We start from the raw sequence: 17,861 nt of genomic DNA, 5'->3' as shown, positions 1-17,861 counted from the left end.
GGCTTTAATTTAAAAGCGCTAAGAATAAAAATTTGGGCTGCTTGGTGAAGGGTGGCAATTCGGTTCATGATACGCCGTGGTTAATGATTCTCAAATTCCTCTCAAATTCTTAAATGCACAGAACGGTTAAAATTTCATCACAGCTGCTGTTTATCGTAAGTCATTTTTAAATTGCCATGCAATTGATCGACGATTTATTGTAACTGTAAAAGCTGTGAGAACTCTCCATTTTTGATATTATAGTCTTAGGAATATTTCATTTATTGATGAGCTATGCTGAGCTATTTTTGGGTAATTTTTAGGGTAATTTAAAATTTTTAGGGTAATATTTTTGGGTAAGTTAAGGTTAGGTTCATGTAGACACTGCAACAAAAATACCGTTTCAAAGCAAGGGCTTCTTTGAATCAAATAGAGTGCGTTTTGTCCAGTTTTTTCTTGCTACTTATACAGTGTTTTGATATAACACGCTTTTCATAGATCGAGTTTCACCTTTAACGGGTACAAGTTTCTAATACCCGTTATCTAGATTGCGTAAACTTTTATAGTTAGATGATCTTCGCTTGGCACAACTCTTTTTGGACTGTAACCGTCTTTTTCCAATGCAAAGTGTCTTGTTTTTAGTAAGATCCACACGAAGCATTTCCACACTTAGATTAACCCTAGAATGGTCTTGAAGCCACGATTTATCCGTATTGAGGTTCATACATAATGAGTGCGTCCATATCGCCTATAATCGCTGCTATTGCTTAGCTGCACCACGCTGAAATTTTAAAAAATTTGGACCAAAGTGCTGTTTATGATTTCTACTTTGTTTGAAATTGCGCAAAACCCATCGAAAGTTGTTCCTACTTAATCCCTGATTGCGCTGTCGTCCGCTGTGTGTTCGATATAATTAATGCTTTGCCACTATGTCTCTTGTATCACCTGCCCTTTCTTAGCAGGTTCATTCATCAAAACTCTTGAACTTATCAAGCGCATATCTAACTGTAAGGCAAATCTTTCAGACTTTGTAGGTGGTTTTTTTATCTTATAATGCAAATATTTTCTTTCTTCTTGTAGGCAACTGAGCCTCTGTTAGAAATTCATAACCCAACGCCGGCCATCTGCAAATGTTTCCAAAAGGTTTGTGTCAGTATTTGTCAAATACGACGTTAGTATTTCTCTCACTATCTATTCTCGCGGTTTCTTTGTCTTTTTCAAAAGCCGCAAGGCACAGTAATAATTTTCAGTCTTGCCATTTGTAACTAAGACAGCTTTCGCACGATTTCATTCAACGTGACTCTGGTAGTATTTGGTTTAAGATCATTATTTGCAAAAATTGAAGCCTTTCTCAGACAAGCCTTCTTTAAACGCTCGACTTTCAAGTGCTTTGTACTCGTGATGTCGCCATGTAAAGCATTAGTGAGAATGAATTCACTGGATGATAAAATATTGTTCATTTATTAAAACAAAACAGGCCTAAAATTGCTAGCAGCCTTCTTACCCTGAGGTCTGATCGGCTAAGAAATGCCTCTCAACAAATTTTCCACACAATTAACGAACTTAAATCATCGCCTTTAGATTTTCAAATTACTTATTAGAACTCATTATTCTTTTAAGATATGCAAAAACCGGCCTCACAGATCGGATATTTTCAACGTCTTTGTACCTTCTGTGCAAAGAATTTTGAAGCACAACACGGTATGAAGGTTTTTTTAATTTGCATATTTTTTATGAATCTCTAGATTTTTAGTATTTTGTGCCATTGGTAATGTTTTTTATAATCAAAATCGCGAAGAGGAGATTATAGATATATGGCTCTATCAAAAAGAAAATTGAAGTAATTTTCTTATAGATACATGTTATTGACTGCTATAGGATAGTAAACTAAGATATGATAAATGTCTGTGCGATAATATGTTATATGACATAGTGTTTTGATTTTACACAGTTGAAGTAATATAGCTCAATATTGTTGTATTGCATAGAGAATAATTCCTTATATGCAGGGTATTTTAATAACTGTTCATAACAATAATAATTTTCTTGTATTATTCATGAGCAGTTGGTCAATCTCTTGTCGGCCTAATTTCCTTCTCCTTTTCGACAGGACTTTGGCAAAATGCCTTACTTGCGTTCTTTGGTGCAAGATTTCATTTACGCTATATACTTTAAAGATGAAACTCACGAGGAATTATCCAATTTCATAGCAAGGTAAGATTGCAGTTTTTCAATATTTGTATTCATTATGTAATGGTATCTCCTTGTACCACGATGTGATACTTTTATCATTTTTGATGCAATAACTCCTTGTATCACGGTGTGATAATTCTCTCTTTTTTGGTGCAGTATCTCCTTGTACCACGGTGTGACAATTCTCTCATTTTTGATGCAACATCTCCTTGTTCCACGGTGTGACAATTCTCTCATTTTTGGTGCAGTTTCTCTTGTACCATGTTGTGACAATTCTCTCATTTTTGATGCAATATCTAGCCCACTATTTGTTATTTAGCTTGGACTCTTAACTACAAATTTTCGCAAGTTTCTTCCTAGACACTGTTTGTTACGTCATTTCATCATGATGTATCTGCCAATTGTTGTTTGCTTGGTCATGTCATTCCTTTTTTCAATTCAGGAATTGAACAGGATAATTGACCTTTTCTTTGTTTAAATCCTTATCACTTTTTATTTATCTACCGGTACTCCTCGCCCTTCGAACATTTTGATTTTGACAGATTTGAAATTCGATTTAGTTTTAAGTCAAGGAATACTTTAATTGAAGGCATACAAAAATCGAGAAAAGCTGCTTCTCTAAATTTTTAAACTTTTTCCAACATTTTTTTACACATCACATTGTTTCTTATTTTGACACTTGTTTGGTTTAAAAACTGCATACATTACTACATTTAAATAATTGAACATTAAAAATGAAAAGTGCTTTTTATTGCATTACTCACAGTGGGGGGTTGTAAAGTCGATTAGTCCTTAGACAAATAGGTCATAAGTCGAGAAGTAACACTTCATGTATTTCTCATGAAAGCTGTATTTTATGACTGGATCACTTGTCTGATATATATTTCTGCTTTGTTTGGTAATTTGTTTATGAATTATTACGTTTACGTCATAAGCATTACTGGTTCCCAAATCTCTTGCAGTGTCCATACCTCCAGTGCCAGCTGCCCACATCCACGAGTCCTTCCTAATCTCGTTGCAGTTTCATTGGCAGCTTTCTACACGATCCATGATGAGAAAGTGGAAATGTAAGTGTCAAAATATCCTCTAAACAGTCAATTTTTTAGGCCATACACAAATACATCAACAGCATCTAAGATTTGTGATAGGTAGCATCCAGCATTTTGCTTGAAAAAGTATCTTTGTAGTAGTTTCTAATTTCTTCTTAGTTATGTTTAGGTGAAATCTCATTTAGTTGATTTTGGAAGAACTAAAATTAAAGGAATCCTGCAGTAAAGCATCATGCAATCAGTTTATCTTTTCTTACACAACTAAAGGATAAGAACCAAAGCAAAATATATATTTTTAAAAACAGAATATCTTAATTGTCTCCAAGATGATTGTAGGTACTGTTCTGTTATTTGTTCTTCTGCACTGTGTGTTACATTCGAATTTATCGTAAATGGCTTTTATTTGCTTGTTTGGTTTGAGATATGATGCTCACACTGTTAAAGATATAAGCCATTATTTTTGACTAAGTCTCTTATTTTGACGTTTTTGACAGGAAAGTAGAAAAGAAGTCAAAACTGCTTTTGTGCTTTCAGAAGCTGCTTATAGAGCTGTAAGTGATGACCCAATGAATACGTTCAAAATCTGTTTATTTCCTTAAGAACAATTTTTAGTAAGTTTGTTGGTTAGCCATACAGTGCCTGCCAAAATTGTTTGTACACTGAACAAAATTGTTGAATTTTTCATACAGCATCCCCTCTCCCCTCCTGACAATGTTCTTTTGTACAAAATCGGGAGTCCGGTGCGGCTAAATTGGTTCATTTTAGATAACGACGATGTTTAACGATACAATCTACATTGTTTTGGGGTAGAGGGGGTGTGATGTGGCTCTATTTTATGGAATTGTATGCATGTATGTGCTGGTCCTTTGAATATTTATAATCGATTTAGGGCCGGTTAATATGAGCAAATTTATCCCATCTTTAAGCCCAACATGCAGATTCTATCACACATTTCAGCTTTATATCGAGAAAATCTTCCCACGTTCCAACCTATGTGCTGGCAAGTGAGACGAAGTTAATCGCAAATATATGAAAATTTTATCCCATCTTCCAGCTTCATTCCACCTTCCATCGTTTATATAGAAAAAATTCATCCCACACAAGTGAGATCCCACCTCTCATGCAGACCTTCGAAAAATACAAAGAATTCTATTGGAGGGTGGGGGATCACCTATCAGCTCACTGGCTTGACGGTGATTTTTTCATATCAATAGCCCCTTAGATCGGATTTACTAATCTCAGCTCTCCAAGAAATAGCTTTAGCTAGGTTTTAGTAACTTAATGCCATCTTGTTGCATCGTTTCTGCAGCTTTTTTTTATTCTGCATGATCTTCTATATATACTGTGTTTAAACTTAAATAAATTCTTTCGAACACTGGGAAGGTTTGTTCTAAACACGGTGATGGCTTGTTTTGAACAGGGCAAAGTATCCTGATTGGCTTCCTGGTTTATCTACGTTACTTCAAGCCGTGCCATTTCCCAAGAAGTGAGTGTCAGCAGTTTTTCAGTGCAATATTTGCGTAAAATTTTCCTTCAATCCAGAGCGGAAGGCAGTAACATTAGGACTCGTACTACAGCAGGATGTCAAAATGTCAGTGAATAACCGAATTTTGTTTATCTGAAGGTCTGTTTAACAATTTCACTAGAAAATAGTTATCATATTTATGATTTTATTAATATTTGTTTCTTCTTTGTTCCAGGTGTCTTGAAAATGAAGAATTCTCTGCGTATGCATCTACAATTTTTTCAATAGATAAATTCTAGCTTGTTTTCTTTTTTAACTGTATTAGCATTTGAACACATTCAAAAGTAATTTCTTTCTACCAAATGGTCTTCAATTTACTTTCTAAAAATATAGTTTGAACATTTCACCTTAAGTCTCTCTGTTATCTCCTTTCATAACAGATTTTGATATCCTTTGATTCCTTTGTGTCCAAGGAATTTATGGGTTTTGATAAATTTATTGGACACAAAGCCCCTTAAAGCAATGCCCCTTTGAACAATGCCCCAGCAGCCTCCAGACTAGCCATCCCTAGTAAAACTGCATTTTCACGATTTGAAAAAGTCAAATTTTGTATCGTAATTCATCAAAACAATTTCTTTCAAAACAACAAAATCAGCCTTCGAATAAGGTCTCCTTTTAAAACAGCAATGCGTTGTCCCTTTTATGCAAGAACTTTTCATGGAGCAAATTCTCAGTCTAATTTGAGTTTTCAGCATTCTCAAAATTGATTATTCTCTAATAATACTCCTCACAGAGTTTTGGCGGAGGTCCTAAAGATATTTGCTCGAGACTCCAGATGTGAGGTAATTTGAATACGAAATACATAATGTCGCTTTTTTTTCTGTTCATGTGAAGTCCTGCAGTTTCCCTCTCATTTTTGAATGTCACTGCATGCGTAGTGAACGCTTTTCCATATCCCACTTACTTGCGGGGAAACTTCATTGACTTTTTAAGTATTTTTTGTGACTATCGAGGTTTTGAGCAAATAATTCTTGGTTATGCTTGCTCTTCAAAGAGAAATCCGCAGGGAAATACAGTTCCGAAAGTTCACACCCTGTGGCTAGCTTAACCTTCGCTTTTGACGTTGTCTCATAAACTCGCCCCTTTATCACTGCTAAGTTGTCTTTTCATTCCCTGTTATCTGTTGTAGAATTGCAAATTTTCAACCCCCGAAATTTTCATATTGCTAAAATATGTAATTAAAAGATTATACGTTTTGGCCTTTTTGAATAAAAAAGCTGCATTTTTTTTGTACATGACGACTTTTTGTACCCCTTCTAACTGTTCATCAGACTGGCTGAGATGTCTTCTATTTTTTAACCTATTTTAAGGAAATTTGTTTCACTTGTTTTTGGAATATAACTCGATGGTGCGCAGTTACTGACCATGAGATAACAGCTCTGCTAATTTTTTAAATTAGCTGAGTTAACTGGACATCCGTTCAGTACGAGCAGGATGTTAAGAATTGACTTTCCAAATAGCGTTTCTCTCTAGTGCTGTGTAAATAGGGGTCCTGATAAACAAAATAGTTTAGGCTTTTCTAAAAAATGAATTAACGGGGAATGAGAACTACAAAGCTCGGGGGCGGGGGGGGGGGGGGGGGGTGGGGAATTTAGAATAATGAATAAGCATCCCTCTGTTTATTCGGCTCTTGAGAGTGCATCAATGATATTACTTTTCTGGCGGTTAGATACATTGATTTGACGAAAAATATCTGAATTCCCTCTTAGAACTGAATTGGGTGAAACATCTTAAAATTCATAGAATGCATAAACGTTAATTTAAGGAAAATGCTTCAGTTTCAGTTCGCAAGACTAGTGATTTTCGTTGAATTTTTGTTGAGTTAAATTTGCAGTTGTTTCCATTTTTTCGATAGGTCCATCAAAATATTTTACCAATACGCGAAGGAAAGCAAGGTTGGATTCACCATTTTGCGCCAGATGGTATCTGTTGCCACGACGATGCTGCTGTTTTTGCTGATATCGTAAGAATTTTTCATTGAAATTTCTTTAAGTCGTTAAATTGCAACAGAACTTTTCGCTGTGCGCGAAAATATTCGAAAATATCGCAATTTGGATTTCTAATTACAGTGTTTTAATTTCAAACGTCGGATTTCATACGTTGCATTTCAAACGGAATATGTCATCTTAAAATCAGTGAGCACTTTAAGACTAATTATTTGTTGCGTGTTGTGAGCAATTGTAGTACTGTAGTTTGTCTGCCTCGTTTTTTCGTTTATTCATTCTTAAAGATACCCCTCCAGATCTCCATAAAAATATACAATGAAAAATACGTTAGAAAACATATTAATTGATTTGGAAAACTGCCCTTCCAGTGAGTGTTTCAGGATGATTTCTTCGCCCTGTTAGGCCTTTTCAGTGATTTTTCTATCAATGGTTAGCATCTCTTATTAACAGATATAGGACTAACCTCACATTTAAAAACATCAAGTCATGATAAAAGACGACTAGATGTGAACAATGACGGCCTGAATCACACAAAGGAACAATGATTATGCCAAAAGCAAAAAAGCCCCCGCAGAAGAAGCCTATTTACCGTGATTTAATACCTTTAAGAGCCCTTAGTTGAACGAATAAGTGAAGTCGTTAGAATAAACTATTGAAATGAGCAGAATGTCATGAGCAGAATCTCATGAGCAAAACAAGTGCTCAACAGTCAACAAAAATGCCGCAAAAGGTTTAAATTGGAAGATGACATGCCAGTTTTCTTCAATTTTCGGGGGTTCAGATTTCAAAATTCAAAATGCAATCAGCAGGCAACCATTTCTGTTGGTGTATAGAACGGATTCGAGCACCCGCTTTACTACAGACCAGTAGACAGTGATTTTCAATGATTTAAATTATTCGTTATCCTGTAGCATACTTTTCTCTTGTGGAAATATAATCAAAAACTTTAAAACGTTCTGATTCTTACCTTTTAACCTTTTGACAGTTTGCCCATTTAATGAGCTGCTGTGGCAAGCGGAAAAAGTTTTTAATGGGCATACGACAATGCATGAGAAATTCTTTTGCATTGATGGCAATAAGAGGAGACGAAAATTGCATCGAGGTATTGCCTGGCAAAAGCCTTTGGTTTTTATTTTTTAAGACAAGTTTTTAGAAAAATATGTTCGTTTCATTTTCCTTTATTATCTAGGATTATTCCTTAGTGGTTAATCAGAAAGTCTTCGGATTGGTATTTTAAACATTGGGAAACTCAGATTTGCCTTGAATTTACAGATGTTTTCAGTCAAAATGACTTTGGGAAGCGTTTTCAAGTCTACATTGAGTTTACGGCCTTGCCTGCATCTTAGTAATTTTCTTTTTTTTTCTGCTTGTATTACTTAAAAATTTTGATTTACCATGTTATTTGATTTCCCAAAGCTTATTCCTAACGGTTGCTCCAAAAATCGCCAAATAAAAACTAAATGATGGGATGCAATCGTTAGGCTTTAGAAGCTAGCTTTTAGCTAGATTTTGCAATAAATTAAAGAGGATAAAATATGATCCTGAAATTTGTCTACTATTCTAGAGTTTATGAATTTGTTTGCTTTGTTTTTTTTTACGTTAATTTGCAAGTAAATGAAATCACGCCATATTCTCAATCAATTTCTGAGTTTCCTAGTCTTTTCCCTCTTAGGCTCTGACCTTATTATTGGATTTTGACCTGGTCGAGGACGAAGATGAGAAACAGCAGATTATTACTGCCTTGCAGACCACTGAATGTGGACTGCGTAGCTACGAAGAGCTGTGCTCTAAAAAGACGAAATTTAGAGAAATGGTTCGTCAGTCATCTTTTTATTATTGTTGTTTATTTTTTTTATCAAAAATAGGCTAGTTTTTTATGCGAATGTCTAGTTTCTAAAAATCATTTGTTTCAAAATAATGTTTAATCACATTTCAAACATACTTCGTGGTTTCACTATGTTGCAACAAAGCTGAGGAAAAGCTAGTTCAGCTTCTAGAAGCAGTTTTCAATATCTTTACGATTCTTAACCCCTTTTTGTAAGTGAATTGTCGAGTTTGATATATACAGTACATTTATGAGATATTTAAGTTTTTATTTAATTATTGAATATTTAAGTTACCCTTTTAGATTAGATACTAAACAACGTACCCTTCTTGCAATTGTAAACGAAATCGGGTTCTGATGTATTTTTCATGAGATTAAAGAAGCCAATATCATTTGTGTGCTAATCTAGCTTTAGTTAAGCCAATTTTTGATAGCTCAGGTCTTTTATTATACTTAAATACTTTTTTTGAGGAATCGTGTCCTGTGACCAGTTTCCGATAGTCAAATTTGTATTGTACGCGATTTTTTCTTTTTGATGTATATACAATTGTTGTCTTGAAATTGGAAATTGCCGTATCTTTTAGTTGGCAGTGAAAGTTATAAAAAGTTTTAGTTGGTGTTAAAGTTATAAAAATTATTAATCAATTTATATATGGTTACAATTAGGTAATGCGAATTTTTAATTATGGTACTTTGCTTTCAGCGAAAACAAGATGGCCCAACACATCTTACGCTGCCTACTAAATCAACGGTATGAAATGCACAAGTTTCTTTCAGTCACTCAGCTGCATCGATAGCAATATAGTATAAAGGCTACAATATAGTATCAACGAGCAAAGTTACTGTAAAATGGGCTCAACAGGCAATGTACAGTCCAAAAACAGTTTAATGTGATTGATTAAATAAAATAATATGCTGAGTATATTTTTGAGACCCTTTTTACGAACTGCAGCACTAAAACTCGTCCTCAAATACCTACCTACACATGGCTTACCTATCGACCCATTTTTGTCAATTTCTGGATTATGATACAATGGGGGACGGTAGTCGGTCAATTGAGGGGATTTTTTCGTAATTGGGGAATCTTGTGTCGATTTACGTCAGGGTGTAAGCTTGGTCATACTATGCCGATTATATTGATAAAACCTTTTGAAGGTTGCACGAGAAACTATTCCTGTTTTGCCTACAAAAGAATTCTACAGAATCTTTGTTTTAAAAGCCACAAGGCGAACCTTAAGGAGAACCTTTCTATTTGTGTACCTTATTTTTATCATTATTTTGGCAAAATTTTCTTGAAACTTCGATTTAGATCCATGTTGATGGCGAAAAATATATGTGAAAATTGCAAGATAATGTTTCTGCGTCAGTCATATGTATATTTTTTGGACCGTATACTTTATTTCACATTTTTTGCTTGTTTTTCCAAGGACCAAGATCTGGCGGCTGTTTTGAGATCTGGCTCATTTGGTAACTTAGAAAGCCTGAACCTCGCTTTCACAAGAGTCACTGGCGCATGCGCAGAGTATCTAATACAGTTGCCTGCTTTAATCCACCTCAATCTCTGGTGCACGCAGGTTTGTGTTTGCTCTCAATTTCCTTCTTTACTTGTTATTCATAGAGATTTTTAAAGGTAAAACTCCTGTGCTCGAACAAAATTGGTTAGCAGCCAGTTAAATGGATGCAATTTGCGGCAACGTAATTGCAGACTGTATCCTTCGGCTGAGTTGGATTGTCTCCTTTTGCTGAGTTATTCACTGTCCTCGCTAAATAATGTTTTTTAATGCTCGTCAGAATTTGTGATGCTTTCTTCGATTTTGTTTATGCATCACCTTTCGCCAAGTCTTAGGTACCTAGCATAAAACAGAGGCTCACTTTTTCTAGGCCATTTGTAAACCAAGGTTGCTAGTTTATTCATGCTGTATTATGCACACACACACACACACACACACACACACACACACATACACACACACACACACACACACACACACACACACACACACACACACACACACACACACACACAGGATAGTGCGTCGAGAATCTTCGTTGTGCCACTATCACTTACTAGTTGAGTCGTTAAACAGATGAGCAAAGCAAATTTTGCTTTAATTCTTGGAATCAAAGATCTTAGTTTCTTTTCAGCAACATACGTACTTTTTAACCTATTTCATTCCTGATTTGAGCTTTTGTAATAAACTTGTGCTGAAAAGGTGCAAGGAACTTGGGATGTTGTAGAAATGCAGCATTATAGAACTCAAAATATACACGTGTCCAAACCCAAGTTTTTTTAATTGCAATTTCATTTGAAACTTGCTTTTTTCTTCTCAAAATTAGTTTGATGATCGTGGACTTCAGTTGCTGACAGAACATGTCAACACATTGCAAAGTTTGAACCTTAGTGAAACACCAGTTACTGACGAAGGACTTCAATCCCTGTGCATGCTTCCAAATTTGAAATTTCTTAACTTAAACAGCACCAAGCTCTCTGCACTTGCTTATGAAGGAATTAAGGTTTGTTGCAGTTTTCTTTTCCTTGTTTACCAATGGTGTCCTCGGTGTCGTTTTGATTGCTAGCATCTCCTTTACGTTTTACTTTCCCGATCTCCCTGCAAATATTTGCAACGTCTCGAATTTAAGAGATGAATATCCTAGTGCCTTGTTGTTTTAAGTATACTTCACCTTTCAATGTCCATTCCGACTAGCGTCCTCCGAACACCCTCCCCCTCCCCCAAATAAATAACCCCTCTTTAGTATTTTTCTAAAAAGCAAATTATGAAAAACGTTCTACCTCTGATACATATTAGCAGCCCCTGGAATAAATGCCTCATCTAAAGCATATAATAACTTGAATAACGCCTCGTTTGTTTTCTCAAAGCAATTCAGTGTGTTGTCCATGATTTCTTTAGAGAAGGGCCTAAAAACCCGAAACCAGTTTCAAAAGTGGTTATGTAACGTCCCGCTTGCTCTCGTTTACTTATAATATACTATTTTCCTGAAAACGTAAATAATCGCGATGACTTATTCTACAACTGTGATGTTTTTACTCTGATATTTACCTCTTGTTGACTGTTCCCACTATCATGGTGCAACATAATTCACGCTAGCTTTACTTGATGTTAAAAGAACGTTTTATACTAAAATGCCGTTCTTCAGTGCCGAATATCATGGTACATTCCCGGTGTCTCTTGATTGGTCACTAAAGGACCCAACGGTACCATTGTCTGTCAATTTTTCTATTCAGCTGTATTATACTTCAGTTTTCCGTGGTTTTTATGTAGTTAAATTCTAGTCCCACCTGCATTCCAATTATGAAAAACGAGGGCTTTATACATTACTTGCTCTCTTCAACGCCTCCGCAGGCGCTCTTCTCACCGCCTTCCACCAGGATAGCCTCTACTAATTCTCTAGATTTTGGCACGCTGGGTTATTGAGTTCTACTCATATTTCAAGCCGTTAACCATTTTATTCCTTTTTACATTTCTATGTTTACCAATTTTTGCGTTATTTTTAGAATAAACTGCAGACATTGGAAGATGTAGACATCCGGTACACCGAAGCATGGTGATATTAAAAACACTGAGTGCTTTTTCTACGTCACAATTGAGCCTTATGATGAACAGGTCTGCGAATAAATGTTGGTGCGTGTAACCTGGCTAAACTGTGCTGCTCAAATTGTGTTAATATACAAAGAAACAGTAGCATTTACATTAATGAAGTATTGATGCCTTTGATGTGAATAACAGCAGACAGATAGATGACGTTTTGGAGCCGGTATTTGCTCGATTGTGAGTCAAGCTATGACAGCAATAGAATTCCTGCTCGAACTGTCAATTTTACTCATAATATTTTACTGTGATTTTCTTTTAAGTTTAATTCTAAAGTAAATTATCAATTTCGTGCTCAAAGCCATTCAAAATGTGCAAGAAGTTGAAATCTTCAATTTAAGAAACCAGTCAAGAAATTAAGGGCGTGGCTCTCAATGTCGATGTTTTTTGCCAACAGTACAGGTATATTTTATTGAGATGCTTTGCTAATAGAAAACGATCCATATTTTCTTCGGACAAACCCAAAAGATATGGATAACTTCCTCGCAAAAAATTGGAATAAAAGGCTTGGATGGGGCACTTAAATTTTCTTCTGTTTTTCACTGGCCTACCTCTCAATGTTGTGACCGTGTGGCTGCCATGTTTACGAGGCTCTGAATCACACATGCTGACGAAATAAACTCATTACACTTCAGTTTAACCCCCGTTGATTCTTTTTGCATATAAAGAAATGTATGCATTTCATGAGCAAAGCTGTGCTACGCTGGGTCGTTTTCATCAGTTTTGCGATAATGGTTTTGTTCTCTAAATCAAAATCATACTGCCGAGTGGCTGATCCGGTTGCGGCCATTTTCATTCATATAATTTTTAGGTCAAGGCAACCCCAAAATTGAAATCACAGCCGTGAAAGGCAACTGGTGCATAAATATGATGACCATAACTTGCAATAAAGAACAGTTGACTGTCAACTATGGAAATAAAGGTTTATTATCGCATTTCCATGCCGCTAATTGCCATACCCACTGTCCGCAAGCCCATGTACCCCAAAAAATAGCGTGTCATTAATTAGCATGGAGAAAATCGCCAACGAGAGCCTGCTCTCCTTTCTGCATTAGGCAAACCATAATGCTTTGGAAATCCGTTTAATAAGTGGCATGAAAAAGGTTTATAATTTTGTTTGCATTTACATTGTGAATACGAATTGCACTTCGAATTTAAACTTCCTCCTTTACACTTCTAAGCGCCATTGACCTTAATTACGAAATAACTTTTATCGCATAAAATTGTATTTTTTAGCTTAAGTATATTATCTTATTAATGAAAAGTTTATGAAATAAGGCAATCACTCCTAACGATTGACGCCACAACAATGTGGAATTCCCTCAAGGTCTAAGACATCGTGTTTTAGAACACGAGATCAGGTAACCCTCTCAAATGGTGTCCTAAGTTTCTCTCAGCTGAGAAAGATTCTATCACCTTGTCCCGTGGAGATAGAGCTGGTCTTTGTGTTCTGACAATTTTTTGTTGATAGATTTACAGATAGTTTAATTAACTGTTGTATAAGAAGTCATTAATGTTATTTTCGTAGATTTTCGTTTAATGCCTTGTCTGTCCTCAGCATAAAATCGCCACGAAACTAGAAATGGATGAATTTTAATTTGACAAGTGTAGCTCGTTGAACTTGCAATTTCAACTGTTGCAGCGGAATGACGCTGACGAACCCTCGTTACCTAGACTTCTCGGTTGCTGTGAATTCATTCTACTACAAGAAAGCAATAGCACTTTGATCTCTACCCAAGTACGTTTTTAATGTACTTCAAGTTTTATTGATTAATTACATTCTTTTCCCTTCCTAATTTGAATGGAAACTCGCAGGGCTTTGTGTATCCTTTTCTCTTCCTAATTCGAATAGAAGCTCGAGGGATTTTGTGTCCATACTTTGTCTTTATCCCCGTTTGAAATGTAGCCATCCTTGGATTTCTTCTCAACTGTTGGACGAGAATTAAGGTCTCCGCTCTTCATTTCATTCATCTTTTTATCAGTGGTAATCCCTCAGTCAAAAGACACATGTGCCTACTATTTCATGCCCTGTGAAGGTTACAGTATCTTGCACTGTCTTAACCATAAGAACCACATTATATTTCGCTTGACTCCAGTTTACATTGAAAATGTATGTACATTGTTGTTAATGTCGCTAGAAATTCCTTGCTCAATTTCTGTCATCTATTAGCGATATATTCGTATGTAACCAGGTACTCGTTGTATTATCAACATAAAACGTACATTGATGCCTCTATACAGTATTATTTCAGGACCAGGCTTACTGTCTGTTGTTAGAGTCCGTTGTTTCATTGTTGATTGCACACGACTTTATCGGACTATAGACGTAAAAGCCTGTCCGTTATTGAATCATCTGTTATTGAGAGCTGCCTATTGATGGAGGTTCCATTGTAATTGTAAATATCTCACCAATCAAGAGCTTATGTTGAAAACATTGTTGATTAAGTTTTAATTCTGTTTTTTCGAGTCGTTTCTCTTACCATGCATTGTCGTTTCCCACTCGAAAGTCAGTTGATTTCTCTTCTTGGTTATCGTAGAATCGTTGGCACTTGGTAGCTGGTAAAGGCCTTTGCTTATTCCAGTTTTCAGGGGAATAGTGGTGTGAACTGAATTAACTGAATTTATGATAACTAAGCTCACACAGGAGAAGATAATAAGCGAATGGAAATGAAACGAATAACCAGGAAGTGTCATTTCGAATAAAATGGGATTCAGTTGTGTGATTGGAAAATTATAACAAATTCAGCGCAAGGTTTTTCATATAGTCGTAAGTGTGGAATAATTTACGTCAAGAAGCGTGAAAGTTTTCATGTGTGTTAAGTGAAATTTTGCTAGAATGGCACATGTTTTAACAGCTAAAGTAACAAGAAATTGTAGACTTTTAGGTTTTTGTTGCAAGTGGTGAACAAGACAAAAGAGCAAAGCAAAACGGCATGTTTCTATTAAGCATCAGAATGGTTCACACAACACTTAAATGCACTCATTTTTTATAAGAAACTGGCTATAAGAAACGAATACTTGACAATCAGAAACAATTAGGAAACTTCAGTGCTCGAAGCAAAGAAAATTAAGAAACTATTAACTTGTGATAAAACTGAGAACAACGAAATTTTGTAAAATCCAAGAACATGGTTGCCCTTGTTAGCCTAGGACTTGAAGCACAAGGGATAAAAATATACTTCCCACATCCAAATACATCATCAGAATGGAAGCGAATCTCTTGACGTGATAAAAAAGGTCACGAACATTTCATATCATCATTCATGACATCATATCATAATTAATAAAATTCTAAAGAAACAATGAGTATTGAAAATTCCAGGACATTAAGAAACCGGAGTACTCAACTTTGAGCTTTGTTTCTTATAAAAAAATGAGAATAGTGTGAGTTATCATCCCATATAACTATAAGAAAAACTTGCACTACACTGTTATGGAAACTGAAAAACAAGCAGGTACAATACAACCCCTAAAAGAAGTATCAACATTTTCAGGAGTCAGAATTTTTTGGGACTTATGATTATGAGCCTTGTCAGTGATACCTGGCAAAAAGGGTGTCACCCTGCGCCAATAGATCGTTCTAGGACAATGCCATTCACAGAAGAAATTTTGTCTTTTGTCAGACTAAAATAGGTTATTAAACAAAAGGATTAAATTCTCAGGTTATTCTACTCGAAGCCAGAGCTCAATCGTTGTAGACCGACCAGAATTTCTAGGGGCAATGACTTTTAACAGGCTTGTCCATTTCATAAAGGGTACTTATCAACAGTTCTCGTCAGTGGCAAAGAGTACTTATAATTATCTTAACTAAAACAAATATTCCAGAATATCAATGTAGCCATGGTTCAAAGGCTGCAAAGTGTAACGTGCAAATTCAGAGACTTGGCACAACTGTCGTTTTGACAAGTTAAAAGGCTGCTCAGTTTCCACAGTGCCTCCGTTTGCTGAGCTAAAAAACAGCTGGCGTTTTCCAGCCTTTCTTTAAGCAAATTAGATTTTGCAATCTGAAAAAGAAAGCTGAAAAAACTTGCTATCTTTAGTAATATAAAAAGATTTCTTTTAAAAATATAACTTTATGAAGAACGCCAACCTGATTTGATATCATCCAATACTTTTCTTAATTTCTAACGTCAAGAACTTGATTTGAACGGCTTCAATGATTTGCTTTAACTCCATCTCTTGGAAGACAGTCACATCTCTTGGAAGACAGTCACATCCTCGGCCTTAGAATTTGCGCTCAATCTTGTTCGATCGGTTTGTACTTTTGGGATCAATTTAGCCTAAGATCAAAGCCCTCAAGCTATGCAAAAAAAACTGTCAAGGTCCTTAGGACGCAATATTAACTGCAGAACATGCGAAAAAATTGATTTGAGTATTCGGCTCTAAAAATGTGGAACAACACGCAGTGGCGAATCTAGCCTTAAAAATCTTGGGGGGCTAGCCGGGGGCCAAACTTTCAGTTATAGGGGTCAACGCGTGTAGAATGTAAACAGTGACGTGGTGACTCAAATTAGCTACAAGGCACAGATTTTTTGCGCCCCCTAGACAAGTATGTCCTTGGTACAGCTCTATCAAGGCTGTTATCATTATGCCATAGTTTTATTAGTGGCATAACGAGCATCTGCGCCCCCTAGGAAAATTCCGGGACCGGGACCCTTTGTTACTTAACTAAAGGTAACTTTGTTCAGTTACTCCACTGAGTTTTATCTGTTTAACAATAATGCACCATGAACATTAGAATTTCAACAGAAAAACTATACTTCTAAAAAAAAGGCTAATAGCTTTGTAAAGTTGATTGGTAAAATTTATCCATAGCAGTTTGTATGCCTTCTATCCAACCTCCATGAGATCAAGCAAACCATTCTCTTACACAGAATTTCAAATCATAGAGTTTCGAAAAGCAATAGTAGATTGCCAAGGTATACTGGGATGGCATTGGTATTTCCCTGCGCTGGGTTACAGAGCGAAAAGAGTTTTCAATGGGATGCAGAGAATCTTGGTTTGGGCTTACCCTGTGCACCCCACCCCAAGAAGGTGTATCTTCGTGATAATATATAACAAATATAGAATTTAAATGATTGTCAAGAAAGAATTTTTCTTGGTAACTACAGAAAGGAGCCAAAATTTCATCAATGTTCACCTCGGTTACAAACCAAGACGCTTATCAGGGCCTTTGATTTGTAAATCAATGCAATAAGAATCGAATTTAGCAAAATAAAGAGAGCAGCCCTAACAAAGCCATAAAACGATTGAACAGCTTTCAAAGGAATCACTGAATTTTTAGTTAAAACTTTTGAAAAACTGGGGGGGGGGCAAAAAATGGGCAAATAAAATTTCGGGTGAGGGGCATGGCCTCCTGGCTTCCCCATAGAAGCGTCACTGACAAAACGTCTGTTGATATACGACAGGCCTCAACTCGATCAAAAATGCTAACTTCAAAACAAGATCCCCTCAAAGAACAGCAATATTAACAATTTACTTACTATCATGCTTTTGATTTCATTTTTGTTTATTGTCGTGTATAAATAATATTCATTTATTTATTTATTCATTCATTCTTGCAGGGTTTTTCATTACTATGCTTTTAAATTTTGTTACTTGGAAACTTTTTTAAGCAAAGTCGGGGTTTAAAATTATTGCATGTCCACGCTCCAGCCCACCTCCTCAACCCAGAGCCACTGCGCCCCTGACTGCCCGAAATAAACACAGAATGGAGGCTTGAAATCACACTCTGTT

General features: G+C 35.9%; 1 protein-coding gene across 2 annotated transcripts in view; it reads left to right on the top strand.

Moving 5' to 3' along the window:
* LOC135691058 (C-Maf-inducing protein) overlaps nucleotides 1-14,584 on the top strand; it is a 33,072-nt gene extending 18,488 nt beyond the window's left edge. Inside the window, exons 7-21 of one of the 2 annotated variants that reach the window (XM_065208804.2) lie at nucleotides 1,060-1,122; nucleotides 1,600-1,680; nucleotides 2,090-2,193; nucleotides 3,135-3,239; nucleotides 3,716-3,772; nucleotides 4,642-4,707; nucleotides 4,922-4,948; nucleotides 5,480-5,528; nucleotides 6,602-6,709; nucleotides 7,678-7,794; nucleotides 8,365-8,505; nucleotides 9,221-9,268; nucleotides 9,945-10,091; nucleotides 10,855-11,031; nucleotides 12,032-14,584. In XM_065208804.2, the coding sequence (XP_065064876.1) occupies nucleotides 1,060-1,122; nucleotides 1,600-1,680; nucleotides 2,090-2,193; nucleotides 3,135-3,239; nucleotides 3,716-3,772; nucleotides 4,642-4,707; nucleotides 4,922-4,948; nucleotides 5,480-5,528; nucleotides 6,602-6,709; nucleotides 7,678-7,794; nucleotides 8,365-8,505; nucleotides 9,221-9,268; nucleotides 9,945-10,091; nucleotides 10,855-11,031; nucleotides 12,032-12,085 (1,344 nt within the window). In that variant the 3' untranslated portion in view covers nucleotides 12,086-14,584. The remainder of the gene's footprint in view (nucleotides 1-1,059; nucleotides 1,123-1,599; nucleotides 1,681-2,089; nucleotides 2,194-3,134; nucleotides 3,240-3,715; nucleotides 3,773-4,641; nucleotides 4,708-4,921; nucleotides 4,949-5,479; nucleotides 5,529-6,601; nucleotides 6,710-7,677; nucleotides 7,795-8,364; nucleotides 8,506-9,220; nucleotides 9,269-9,944; nucleotides 10,092-10,854; nucleotides 11,032-12,031) is intronic. The other variant, XM_065208805.2, reaches the window with a different exon arrangement.
* Nucleotides 14,585-17,861: the final 3,277 nt, after the last annotated feature.

Source organism: Rhopilema esculentum, chromosome 4 (assembly GCF_057945365.1).
Source record: "Rhopilema esculentum isolate cy_ngs chromosome 4, ASM5794536v1, whole genome shotgun sequence".
NCBI classification, from domain to species: domain Eukaryota; kingdom Metazoa; phylum Cnidaria; class Scyphozoa; order Rhizostomeae; family Rhizostomatidae; genus Rhopilema; species Rhopilema esculentum.
The sequence above is the reverse complement of the archived record's forward strand: the minus strand, read 5'-3'. Positions and strand labels throughout refer to the sequence as shown.